The sequence below is a fragment of the Pagrus pagrus genome (genome assembly GCF_965226575.1).
Source record: "Pagrus pagrus genome assembly, chromosome: 2".
Lineage (NCBI taxonomy): Eukaryota > Metazoa > Chordata > Actinopteri > Spariformes > Sparidae > Pagrus > Pagrus pagrus.
The window spans coordinates 33,682,729-33,696,693 of NC_140186.1; the positions used below are offsets into that span (position 1 = coordinate 33,682,729).

General features: G+C 44.4%; 2 protein-coding genes across 2 annotated transcripts in view; one reads left to right on the top strand and one right to left on the bottom strand.

Annotated features, from left to right (window-relative positions):
* Window positions 1-7,973: 7,973 nt before the first annotated feature.
* On the top strand, window positions 7,974-12,158 carry LOC311252471 (fibrinogen-like protein 1). The gene is made up of 7 exons (XM_084345653.1): window positions 7,974-8,113; window positions 9,585-9,753; window positions 10,137-10,296; window positions 10,409-10,506; window positions 10,585-10,673; window positions 11,354-11,571; window positions 11,713-12,158. The coding sequence occupies exons 1-7, from the start codon at window positions 8,054-8,056 to the stop codon at window positions 11,945-11,947; spliced, it is 1,029 nt and encodes a 342-aa protein (XP_084201779.1). The 5' UTR covers window positions 7,974-8,053; the 3' UTR covers window positions 11,948-12,158.
* Window positions 12,155-13,965, bottom strand: part of LOC311263939 (uncharacterized protein) — a 61,895-nt gene continuing 60,084 nt past the window's right edge. Inside the window, exon 19 of the mRNA XM_084364340.1 lies at window positions 12,155-13,626. Within this exon, the coding sequence (XP_084220466.1) occupies window positions 13,413-13,626 (214 nt within the window). The 3' untranslated portion in view covers window positions 12,155-13,412. The remainder of the gene's footprint in view (window positions 13,627-13,965) is intronic.

A 13,965-nucleotide genomic window follows, 5' to 3' on the forward strand; every position in this document is an offset into this window, starting at 1 on the left:
TGGGTAATTTTTGGTTTTGGTAAACCTGTTCCTTCTTCTCTATTGGCGCACATTTTATTCAGCCTTCACCAGATTTGGTGCATACCATGTTTAGATGAGCCAAAACAAAACTTCTGCACCCGTTTTTTGATATCGCTTACCGTTTGTCCATAAAGGGTTATCAAACATTTGAGGGCGTGGCCTGATGTGCTTGACAGGCTGTATCTCTTCAGTGAGATGTTTCCCCTGTGGTTGCTTCGTGGCTGTAAGATGTCCCTATGGAAAACACAAAGGCTGAGGTGACTCATGAAAGTTGTGTACAACTCGTGAGAGTCCATTGTGCAACCCAGAGCCAACCTCTACGCAAAGGGGCTCAGTCTAACGGGATGTTCATTTGCTCCCACTCTTCAAACATCCACCTCAGGCGAGTGTTGCCACAGAAGTCTCGGCTAACGCATAACACTACAGGAGGAGCCACCACAGCCACTCTGCCACTGTGTCATTTCATGAGGCTTTCAATCATCAGCCCAAGAGTAAAACCTTTGCTGGCTGTGAGCACAGACATGATCACCCATCCATACTCATCCGTCCATATTTGACAATATTGTGAAGTGATGGTGGTCCTGATCGCATCCAGCCTTTGCAGGGGAACCTGAGCATTAGCTTGCATCAGCCCCAGTTGCTTGGGGACAGGTTTAAGTATCACAGTCCTGATGTGACAGCACTAGCAATCCCCTTGCAAAACAAATGTCAGACAAGGAAAACAATAATCAATAAAGCTACTTCAGCAACATGACAAGACAGCTATTTTGTACATATATATTTAAAGAAATCCATCTTGACTGCGGATACTGTTCACGGCTGCGGGGGGACTGGTGCCTGTCCCAGCACACACCCTGGGCACACCCCTGGTGGGGTAAACCCAGGACGGGGTGCAGATAATTTAGAGTCCCCAAATAATCTTTCAGGATAGCTCTTCTCCCAGAAGTTCCTCGTAGCTCCCTCAAAGTTGCCACCATATCAGACACACAGGACGGGGCCAAGAAAGAAAGTGAGGTGCAAGACGCACCACAAAAATCACTGACCTGTGTTCCAAACCATGATGACACAAACTATATACAAATATGTACATGGGCCCCGGTACCAGGCGCTACCAGGGGCCGTCACTGCCCCTGCCAGACGCAGAGACCGGCTCTCATGAGTGACAGTATACCAGCTGTCAGATGCTGAATCCTCAAGGGACCAAACGCTGTAGCAGAGCAAATGTCCATCACAGTCTCATGTGTTTCTTTGGTAGAGACTGGCTGCTGCTGCTGCTGCTGCTGCTGCTGCTGCTGTTCTCTTCCTCTGTGTCCTTCCTCTTCTCCTGTCTGAGAGGCCCTGCATACCCTGCAGACTCCCTGGTGAACTGACAGAAGACCGACATGATGACGTGTCCATCTGCACTGTAGTCAGTCACTCTCCAGCGGTAGGTCATCTCAGTGCCTTCAGGGCAGTACACAATGGAGATGAATCTGGTGAAAGCAGTGCCACCAAACATGGTTTCTGGTGTCAGCCTTCAGCGCTCCGAGCTCCGCCTTCTCAGGGAGAACTAGAGTCAGAATATTTGGAGGAGAAGAGCTGGAGCTGGCAGCAGGCGCAATCAAACCTGCTGGTGCGTCCATGAGAGGAGACGGCCTGGTGTTCTCACTCCACCTCTGCTTGATACGGCCGAAGGGCGAGTCCAACAGGGCTGAGCAGACTATTTCTTGAAACTTAATCTCAGGGAAGTCCTTCAAACCTGTGACGAGGCTGTGGTACAGGCTGAGGATCAACCTGCACATGGATTTCACGTTTGCAGCAGTCAGAGGATGGTTCCCCAAGTTTGTGAGAACCATTCTGAAGAGCTGGTTGTGGCCTCGGCAGGTTAACTTAATGGAGAGAAAAAAAGGGACACATTAGTAACATTAGTCATGATATAATCAGACCAATTAAAATGTTTAAATGTCAAGATATGTCATAGTTCACTTCACAGCAGGACTTGGCTCTTGGTACAAATGAAACACTATTTTAATATCCTTCACATTGGCATTGGTTTACTTCTTTTACAATAAAGTGTTACAGATTTTTCCGAAGTTATTTATCAGCTGCATTTGAATTAAAAACCTAAGTAGCTTGAAGTAAAATGTGTGTCTCTATATGTTGACTTCAGAGTGATTCATGTCTCAGCTCCATGTTTGAAGCAGGAAGTAACTGAAATGTCAAATTGTGATAAAATATTTCAAATTTAAATGATTCCTTTTATATCTGTCTCTGTCTTTTGAGCACAGCATGACAGTATGAGCTCCTTTAGTGACCATCAAAGTCACATTTATTGAAATGAGCCACATTAATGATCAGAAAACTTCTGTCTGTTTACTGTGGACTGAGTGAAGGTTGGCCACACTGACGTCAGACGTCAGCCTCTGGACAGTTCTAATAGCTGACATCTCCATGCAGTGGCGTGGCGTTGGGAAAATTTCCGAGGAAGCCAAGTGAGACACAACCTCTAAGCTGTGTATGTTTTACAGGGGTGGGGGCAGAAAATCGTATGTTGCAATTTATATGTTGCTATTTCATGTAGTCGGACGAACTATTAGAGCGCCCAGCATCATTTTACCAGGACTTACACACGCTTGTTATCTAACCGACAGTTTGAGCACCCGATGCGCTCTGTCTCTCACCCTCAGTCACTCACTCATACACATGCACGCACGCACGCACGCACGCACGCACGCACGCACGCACGCACACACACTCAATCAGAAGCCGTTAAGTTTTACGTCCACGTCAAACACGACTTGTACGCTCTATGTGAGATACACAAATGCTTTTCACTTTTCCTTATCGTTCATATATATAATAATAAATGTAAATGTTCATTATACAGCAACACAACAACCCAGTACCAGTGGCTATAAACAGCACACCTGACGTATTCAGACAGCCCGGCCGCTGTCCGTGGTGCTAATTTTCTCCACATAAAAAACAACAACTTCAGTGGACTCACGTACTGCTTAATCAAAGCAAGCAAGACACAATAAGGACCATAATCACATCAAAAATAACACACATTGCTAATTGGGCAGTTCAGTAACTATTAAGCTGCGCACAGGGGAAAAAAGCGTTTTGCTCACCCTATTTGAAGAGGAAGGCCATTCTCCTGTCTCTCATGGTGGCAAAGTGATCAATGACCATGTCGAAGAACTTTCCACTGGCCTTTAGGTCCTCCACAACAACAGAGTCAATGGATATCTTGGCCAAGTTGACAAGCCTGTCCTGTCCACATGTGTTCCTCAGATAGGTCTTGATCCTCTTTAGACAGGAAAATGAGCGCTCTGCTGATGTGCTGGTAGCCGGTATCGTGAGCATGAGCTGCAGCAGTTTGAAGACCTCGGAGAGTGTGCCCTGTAGGTCATCCTCAATGAGCAGGTGCAGAAGCTCTGTTGGTGGCTTGTGGAACAACTTGTTGTTGTACACCGTGTGCAGCTCATTTCTCAATTTCTGCTCATCGAAGACTGGATAGGAGCTGATCAGCTGAGCCAACTCACTGCTGGGGAATGCAGCAGGCTTGCAGAACAATGCAAATGATGTGTGGTCCAGTACCCGAAAAAAACTCAGGTGCTCCATGTCGGCGAATCTCTGGGTCATGTGCAGTACTATACTGTCAACAATCTCAAAGTACAGACGTCGGAAAGATGAAACAGTGTCCTCGTCTCCGTCTTGGTGCTGGTTAACTCCCTGTTCCAGATCCTCCCAGCCGCGGCAACGACGTTTACGTCGGGGCACAGGTTCTCCGACTGCCTGGACTGTTTCCTCATAAATGCCAGTAAACGTCTCGCTTGTTCTCGTGGCTTTGAGAGCACTGATCGTGCTGTTGATCCGATCCTGGCATTTTTTTATGTCCGCCGTCTTGTTTTGCAGAACCTGAAAAAGTGGTTCTGTGAGGCCGAAAATGGACTGAAAGACCCCGAGCAGGAAGGAGAAATCAAAATTCTCAAGTTTTTGCTTCAAGGCTGCACTTTGGGCAATAGTGTCCTTGTCCCATCCCGGTTCTGTCAGGATCCTGTCAAAAGCCACACAGAGCGATGTGCGTCCCTCATGGATGGCATGTACCGCGCGGCTTTTAAAGTTCCACCTCACAGCAGAACCTCCTGGTACACGCACAGCCCGGTCCACCTCACACAACAATGCTGATCTTTTACATGATCGTGAGAAAAATTTGTGAAAGGCATCAAGCTCGGCAAAAAACAGTTTGGCTGGTTGGATGTTATTTGTGCCTTGTGCTAAAACCAAATTAAGCTTGTGTGCATAGCAGTGGATGAACAACGCGTTGGGGCAGTGCGCTTTCACTAAAGCCTGCACGCCACCGTGCTGTCCACTCATACAGCTTGCGCCATCGTAGGTCTGACAAATGAGTTTGTTTGTGGGGCTGTAGTTTCCGATGGCTGTCATCACAACTGATGTTATGGCTTTTGCATCTCTATCTGCGCTGACATCATAAAAGCCTAGAAAACGTTCACACACATTGCCTTTCTCATTGACATATCTGATTATGACAGTCAGTTGGCACTTGTTGGATATGTCTGACGTGTCATCCACTTGTACAGCGATGAATGGGGACTTGCGTATTTCTTTATCAGTCTCATCCTGGATAATGTGAGCGATGCTTTCGATGATGTCATTTTGTATGGTGTTTGACATACCGCTGAAGACTGTTGACGAGCCCAAGTGCTCTGCAAGAGTGTTGTCAAACTCCGCAAAAGCATGCACCAACTCCACAAAATTGCCCCGGTTTGCGCTGCCAGCGGCCTCATTGTGCCCCCTGAAGGCTTGCTCTTGGCACGCAAGGTACAGGGCTGCAATGATGAGTCGAGTTAAAATATCCCGGTTTTTCTTCACCTGCTCATTGTGCTTCTTTGTGCTCAGACTTTTTGCCAAATCCAGTGCCTCATTAATCCTGACGCGTCCAAACAGCTTCAGTTTCACAGCACAGTCGATGTGATTTTTTGATTTACCGTGCCTTTCAATTGCCCGAGACAGGTTGGCAAGGTCGGTGAATCCTGTGGTAACCCAGGGATTGTTCAGAGAGCAGGAATCCTTGTCAAAAAGGAGACAGGGCCAGCAAAATAGCCGCTGAAGTTTGGCGCTACCAGCTAGCCACTCGGTGCGGACGTAGTTCTCCTCACTGAAACTCCGAAAACCTTTCTTCCTTTCAGTACGGAGCTCTAGCTTTGGTGTTGGCCTGCCATCAGATTTAATTCGGAGTTGCTGCTGTAGAGGCAGTTTAGTAAAATTATTTTTTACTAAATACTCCAAATCGCCACCCTCCATAATTGCGCTTAAAATGTTTGCTAGCTTACCGAGATATCAACACAAATCAATCTTCCGCTATTTCACTCAAAGACGATGATGATGACATACTGTGATTTGATTGGCGTGATGCCAATGAGTTCGCGGCTTCCCTTGACAATGTCCTGACCAATCACAGGGGAGCAGTGTCGTGACAATAGCCTCACCTGATTGGTTAATCATTCTTTTTTTTTTTCACCATGGGAGGCCAATTCAGCTTGGCCTCCTCACAGCCAACAGAGTGCAGTACCATGTTTTCAACGCTCATTCACCACGTAACATTTAGAGGGGCGCTGTTTTACACATGATAAAACGTTCAATAATGAATGAAGAGAGACGAGGAGGAGACGACAGAGCTCACAACACAGGATTACGTAGACTGTTAAAAAAGTGTTTTTATGAAATGACGGTTATATTCAGAAAAAATGAGGAAGCCTGGCTTCCCTTGGCCTCTGCAAGAAAACGCCACTGTCTCCATGGCGCATGCAAAATGAACAACTTTTAGCATTTTCAGAAAAATGTCCCGGTCGCCATCTTTGTCCTATACTTTCAATGTTAACTCGGCGAACCTAGTGGCCCCCTCAAATAGCACGTTTTTCTCAATCACTACATTAATAATCATATATTTTCCACCCTTATGTCATATTATCTTATTCTTTACCCAACATAAATCACTTTATAGAGGACTTATGTGCTCTATGATGTTTTTACCCTGGCGTTCACCTAGCACAGCGCAGATGGTCTGCACGTATTTCTCACAGTGTAACTTGAACGCAGCAGAGGCCATTTGTAGACACTTCAACAGTTCGTTTCTGGAGATGTCCACAGTTCAACTCTGCTTTTATTAATTCGAGTTTTCACTGGTCACAGTTCAACACTTGGTTTCACAGGTGAACAGTTCTACTTCTCAGTAGTTCAGCTCCTGTCAGCCTCAGGTGCACGATGAAATTAGAATTGTGGCTTCTGGCTTTTATAGGGGCAACTCAACACGTCATCATCATGACACGTCAGTGTGAGGCTAATATTATTAAACATGACATGTTTTATATATATATATATATATGTATATATATATATATATGTGTGTGTATATATAGCCTACTAAATACTTTTTATATACTAGTACTATATACTATTTACTAAGCTTTGATCCTCCCTCTTTCTGAGAGCGGGTGACAAAGAGGAAAAGAGAAGAGAGACAGCTCTGTTTTGGTCTCATCTGCTCCCAGCAGCTGAATCTGCACCAGGACAATCAGTCCAGTCAGTCTCATATAGTGGTCGGGCTGAGTACGGGTTGTTGATTAGCGCATATTTGAACTGGTTGGTTGTCATAAGGGATTGGGTAGGTGCGGGTATTAAAATCACATGATCCGCGCATCACTGCTGGGCTGACAGTTCAGGGTTGGCATGCAGCAAAGGGTCGATACAGGGTTGATACATGGTTCGCTGTATGTCTGTCCATCTGTCTGTACACTGTCTGCTTAAAGGATAACGATACCAGGGCGCAACTGCCAACGAGTTTTATCATTAATCTTTCTGACGAAAGATCGAGTGAGGTGACGTTAAAAATAGTACGCGAGTGTTGCAGTTACCGCTTGCACGCGTTCGCCCTTTTATTTTGAAGGCGTACACAGGAAGTAAGTTCACAGTGTTTTGAAACTTTAGGGCCTAGGCACCCGACCATAAGGCTTCGGGGACAGAGGTCGAAACAGTGCACAACTCGGCTTTTCTGCTAAAACCAATATGGACATAGCCGTCTTTAAGATCGATATTTCTCCTACGACTGAAAAGTTACGAGTGGAAGAGCAACAAACAGTGTTTCGCCACCTCATAACATTACTGCAGCGCATTCTGCAACACAACACAGCGCAACGTGAAGCTCCTGTCGTTACGAGACATAACAGTATTTGCTTACGTTATGGAGTTTAGTAAAGAGAGCTCAATGTATATAGTCATGATAAAGTTCATATACTATTACACAGAGTATATCAACAGGTGGCTCCGTGGCGCAATGGATAGCGCATTGGACTTCTAGTCAAGCACTTGAGGAGTGATTCAAAGGTTGTGGGTTCGAGTCCCACCGGAGTCGCACTTTTGTAACACGATTGTTTTTGTACTTTTTGGTTAGTCGTTTATATATGTTCTAAATTATACATTTATGGATTAATTTCACTATTTTTGTATCTATTTTAGCATCAATTTATGTATGTATCTATTTATTCAGCGATGAATGAGTCACTTCAAGTCTTCCATAATTATAGCCGAGAATGACAACGTGTAGAAATAATTAACTTCCCTATTTTTAATCTAGTAGTTGGTTTTGCTGGGGATTACATACAGTAGCGATTATGAACATTTATATTATAATACACATTCATAATTCCAACAGTCTGTCACTAAAATGACTTTAAAAAGCAAAAGTGAAACCACTGTTGACCCTTGGGAGAGTGCATTTAGTAGATTCAGTATCCCAAGCATAAGCAGAAGACATGACTATGTACTCTTACCACTAGATGGAGCCTATCTTACATTTCCTTAGTGCATGTACAGTCTAATGATCTCCAGCAAATTACAGTGAGGCGGAGAAAAAGCAGTTAAGTGATGCTACAGCATCCAACAGCCAAACAGGGACAAGGAGAGGAGAGAGGACGTCAGTGAGACAAGAGAGTGGAGCAGTTTAATTCAACCACAAATCACATCATTAATGATGGGTATGCTGAGGACATCAGTGGCTTTTCTTCTTCACCTGGCTGCCTCTCTGGCGGTAAGACACACAAGATTATTCTCACTATATCATAAAAACACCACAAGGCTTCTTATCAGTTCCTATTACATGCATAGCTTTGGTTTCTGTGTACAGCCTCTGAGACAAATCTGTTTCAGATTTTTGCCTTCACCCAAACACAAATGATGTGATTGGAATTTCTTTTGTGGTGGCCACAGCTTTTAAAATTGCCACATTGACAGCAGTGTCTGAAACTATGTCCCTGTTAGACTGGGTGATCCACAGAACTCACCGAGGGACTGTTTGTTTGGTTAAGTAGTGGTTCCAATGAAAACTGTTTGTGTCAAGGTTTACCCAGTAACAAGAACTTGTAACCCTTAAGTGACAAAAAAACAACCCAAACATGTCAAGCCAATACACCTCCAGTGTCTACTGTGTCATGATCCTGTGAGATTCAGTGTGATATTGGTTTTGGGGTGCATTGTATTAACTGTTACATGCCTTGTTGTTTTTAGCTTGACCACCATCTTTTGTTTTTTTCGTTTTTTCTTTTGGGTTTGTGACTCTTTTAAAATGGTAAAGTTTTTAGAATGTTTCATGTGTAATGGTATCTGGTGGAAACATGTGGATGTGTAATGGTAATGTGTGATGGTATCTGGTATCTGGTGTCTGGAAATACACAACACTAATAACCAATGAATGAATATTAATACAGAAAGGCTCTGGCATCTCTGCATCAGCATGGAGTAGACAGAATGGTGAATAGGTGTGACAGTAACAGGCTTATGCTCTCCTCTATTGGCCAAACATTGGTGCAGAATGAATATGGAAAAATGGGAAAATACAGATGCAACAATCATGGTTTGGGCAACTTTAAACAAATAACCTAGATTTGAAAAACAAATACTAAAATATTTGGCACATAAATGGGATCAGTAGTAGAGAGGATGTGGAGCAAAGTAACATGATCACACAGACTAGATGCCCTGTGGTCTCCAGTGTTAACTGTTGGCAAGAGTAACCTTATGTCATAACAATAACTGCAATATGGGGAAAATCCTGGTCCGATCCTGCCCATACAAACCAGGTGCATGATGGAAAGCTAGAAACAGTATGCCAACCATGTGGCATACAGTATATTCCTTGTGTTATGGTTGCAGTTTTGCCCAGCTGTAACATGTGAGTGGCTGTCTGTAGTTAGTGATACTTGCTCCTGAAGATGAGTTGTTGACTTGTTCTGACTGTTCGCATCCTACTACCCATAAAGTCCAGGGTAACCCTCAGTCAGTGAACCGGTTACAAATCTTTTTTTTTTTTTTTTAAATGTAAACAGTCTTCAACATGTGATTTAGACAATATAATGAGGGGAACATTTCTTGATGCGTGTTATTTTTTTTAGCACATTCTTAACTTATTATGCTTTTAAAAGGTGATGGAGACAACAGTGGTCATTTCAAAACATGTCCCCAGTGTAAATGACTCCTATACTTGTCTTTCTTTCCCTGTCCAGGCTCCTGTGCCCTGTGAGGAGATGGTGGTCCGCCTTGAAGCAGAGATCCAGGGCCTGAAGAACGTGATCAACAACCAGCATCGCTACATCCAGGAGCTCCACAACAGCCAGGCCCAGCAGCTGGAGAAAATACCCAACTCCCACCTGGGCCCTGAGAACCTGCACCGAGGTAGGGCCACATTTCAGATGTGAGGCAGGTTTGTGCATATCTGCCTTCAACACGATAATGTTACTTTGTTAGCTAAAACAACTGTGAAATGCAAATCTAAGTGTCTAAAAAAAGCATTTTTAAAGTCCTGTTGAATGTCTCCAGTTGTTTCAGACAAATAGGATGGAAAAGATTAAAGATGTATGCAAATCAAAGTTAAGCATATATCAATGACGCACTGTGCTGACACATCTGAATGTCTCAGACTGATGCCTCACTTTTTTCAAGCAGCCAATTAGCAGTTAGCATTTGGTAGTTTCTACAGCAGCTGCTTCACAGTAAAAAGTCCTTCCAGACACTTAATGTGTCTCAAAGACCTTGTGTATCTGTGTTTGTGTGTTCAGACTGCTCCGAGGTGTTCGCAGACGGTAACGTGGCCAGTGGGCTCTATGTGATCCGTCCAGACAGCTCTCCCACCGCACTGAGCGTCTACTGTGACATGCACAACGGAGGAGGATGGACCGTCTTCCAGAGGAGAAGAGATGGCAATGAGAGCTTTGACAGGTGTGTGTGTGTGTGTGTGTGTGTGTGTCAGCTCTACACTCATGAAAATAGAAAAATACCCTCTGCATGTGTCAAGACTTTTGGTGTATAAAGTGAATGTATGTGTGCACAGAGCGTGGGTGGAGTACAAGCATGGATTTGGAGACCTCTACTCCCCTGATGGAGAATTCTGGCTGGGCAATGAAGCTCTACACCATCTCACGTCACAAGGTGTGTGTACCTGTATGTGTGTGTTTATGTCTTCATGATAGGATGGTCGCCTGTGTGACTCTAGTCTCTGATTTCTAGGAGACTACGACCTGCGGATTGACATGGAGGACTTTGAGGGTAATCAGCGCTACGCAGAGTACAAGAAATTCAAAGTGGACGATGAAAAGGTAAAACAAAAAATCATTTTAATTTCACTGGTAAGCGCTAGGAGACATTTGTCGAAATAAAACTCTTGTGGACCACATTTTTGGAAAATGATTTATACTCTCTGGACTGGATTCAGTTAATAGGTTTAGTGCAGTTAAACACCCGTCTGCAGTCCACTGCACTCTCTATTCTGTAAAATAGAAAGAAACCCAGCATCTTTCCTTCGATTTCTGTTCTTTTTCTGTCTGTAACCTCGCTCTCTTCTCATTTCCCACAACACATGGGCTCTTATTTAGACTATGCATGCAACAGCAGCAAGGACGTCTGGCTCCAGGCCCTCCAACTGTTCTGCATCTCTTCACTTTCACTCTCCTCTCATCCCCATTTTGGCCTCCTTTTCATACTCACTGCTCCTTAATTTTCCTCTCAATGTTTTTCCTCCCTTATCTGCTCTCTCCCTTTCCCATCCTCTCGTCAGACGTTTTTCATGTCATTTATAATCATGTCGCTATTCAGATCAAAACCTTATCAGCTTCATCAATTGATCCCAGATGTAAGACAAACTACATTTCTTTGAGCACTTACTGAACGTCACCACTCTGGATGCAAATATCAGATAATGTTAATTGAGTCAAAGCTCTTTTGCAATATCAAAAGTTAATTCACAACTCTTTGTTTTTCCTCCCATGTCCACTCACAGGACCAGTACCGGTTACATCTGGGAGAGTACACTGGGGACGCAGGAAACGCCCTGGATGACATGAACGGGTCTCCTCCCGCTAGACTGAAGTGGAGCGGTCCAGGCTTGGGGTCAAGCGGGGTCAAATTCAGCACCTACGACCAGCAGAATGACGGAGGAGCTGAAAATGAAGACGCCCAGTGTATCAGACACAGCAAGTCAGGCTGGTGGTTCAGCAGGTAAAAGATACTTCAACTCCATTCTATGTGAGGCACTAATGTGCACCTTCAGAGAAAAAAACAAGGAACCCACAAATGTATATATACAGCAGTTACTACTGACCAAGCATTTGAGATTTTTCTCTTACTTCCTCATCACAGGTGTGATTCAGGCAACCTGAACGGTCATTACTACAACGGACCGTACAAAGCCATGACTGACGACGGGGTGGTGTGGTACACATGGCACGGTTGGTGGTACTCCATCAAATCCGTGGTCATGATGGTACGAGCTGCTGACCTTGAGCATCCCCCACCAGTCGTCGCCCTGCTGCCAGGACAGCTGGACTCCAACAAGGCAGCAGATGACGCCATCGACCCCCCTCATGGCCGATAGGCTGATAGCAGTGTGGCAGCAACATGTGTCTCCTTACTGGAGCTGAAGCTCACCTGCTTGTTTTTAAATATTTCACTTAATTCACATGTTTCAGGGTGCAAACTGTTAAAGTCATCTCAACCAGACTTTCCTGTATTCCTGCTGTATGACTTGTCAGAAATGTGTACCAATGCATTTATTTTAATATTCAAAATAAAACATCCTTACTTAACTCTTCTGTCATATTGTATTTATTCTGTGTCCAAAATAAAGCAGAACATGGTAAACTTAGGCAATCGGGGTACATCTGAGGTTTTTCAGGACAAACAGCAGACACACAAAGTGAGACTTGTTTTGGATTCAGTAAAGAACAGAGCAGAGTCTTTCAGTTGAGGACAGTCTGTGGATGTGACCCAAAGCAAAGACATAACTGATCAGTCACTGGTTCAGCTTTGCCTTGTTCATTTTTGGGCACATGGTGACTTGAGAGGGTGTAGGGGAGTCGTATCCCTTCATTTATGAGAGATTTAAGGGAACAAGTGGAGAGGGGTAAACACTGTCCTGGTCAACACCATCCTTGTTAAATAAACTGCATATTTGGCTCTGAGATGGTGTGTGTGTGTGTGTGTGTGTGTGTCTGTGTGTGTGTGTGTGTGTGTGTGTGAGAGAATATGAACTGGCCTGCTCAGATTTAACATCCAAGGGTGATTACATTCCACATAGTATATTAAGGTAGAGGTTGTGAGGAGCTCACACAGAGGAACAGACATCCATTGGATCAAAGGTTCATGTCGGTAATTCAGGTCAGTTCCTCAGATGAACAAACTTAATATTTGCTCCCGTTTGTCCACAGAGGGACGTCAGGGCCACGGCCTTCTTCCAGAGATCCAAAGCAGATCAGTGATTGAGCGTCGCTCTTTGGGGGAAAAAAGTCCTCTTTAAAAGAAGGGAAAAGGCAAAACAATCCATGTTCATCCAACAAGTACCCGTCATTTCATGATTTATCAGACCCAAACAACTTTGAGTCGGTTTCCACTAACAAATCCAAGGATCTACCTCTTAACAAGAGGAGCATAAAGAACAGGATGAGCTCAATTTAAACTGTACAACATAACAAAAGAAAAACAGGGAGAGATAGTCATAACCAAAGTGAGGCGCTATGTACAGACCCTGAGGTGTGCCTGTTAAGGTTTTCTTCAGAAAAAGAGGAAAACTTTCTCGGAGAACAGTCATTTGATAGAGAGCAAGGCCAGTCCCACGCTCAGTCTTAAGTGCATCGGTGCCACTGCAACATCTTCTCGCTCTCAAAATAAGAGTCTTTAATGCAATTTATTTCAAATGTACAAGTTCATCAGGAATATCCAACAACACTGCTGTGACTGCAGTCTCTCTGTATTTGGAACAGCTTCCATCTTTGTCACGCTGAGAAAGGTGATGGGGAGAATGCGGAGGTCAGAGGAGAGGAGGGGCTTGTGGGTTGTTGGGGCTATCTGGGCGATAAGGGTGCAGCTGTGGGGAAGGAGGCAGAGTTCCGGGGTGAGCTGAAGGGTGAGGTGGGTGAGAGACGGCGGGGACTCGCCAGCAGGTCTCCATTGTGAAGCTTCCACAGCAGCTCCTCGTTCTCCATGGACAGACGCTTGTTGACCTTGGACTCTTTCTGCAGCGTCTGCTGGAGTTTGACCTGCTCACTGGACAGCTGCCTGCAGGGGGAGACAGAGAGCTGTAGTGGGCTGCAGGGACACACTTTGAAAGGATAACGAACTAGAATCCTTATATCTGTAATTACCGTCCATGTGAGAGTCACCAAACAACACTTTACATATTTTCACTGGTCAGAAGACAAAAACAATATAAATGGTAACACACAAGCTAATGATCATTTTACCTCGATTATCTATTAATCTAAGGTTATTGTTAGAGTCTTTTGAAAACAGGGCCTCCCAGTAAAGACACTGATGAATGATCAGGCTGCTCCTGTTATATCGAGTCAAAAACACAATGTTCTGTCTCACAGACGATGAGTTAAAGGGAAGGTCAGA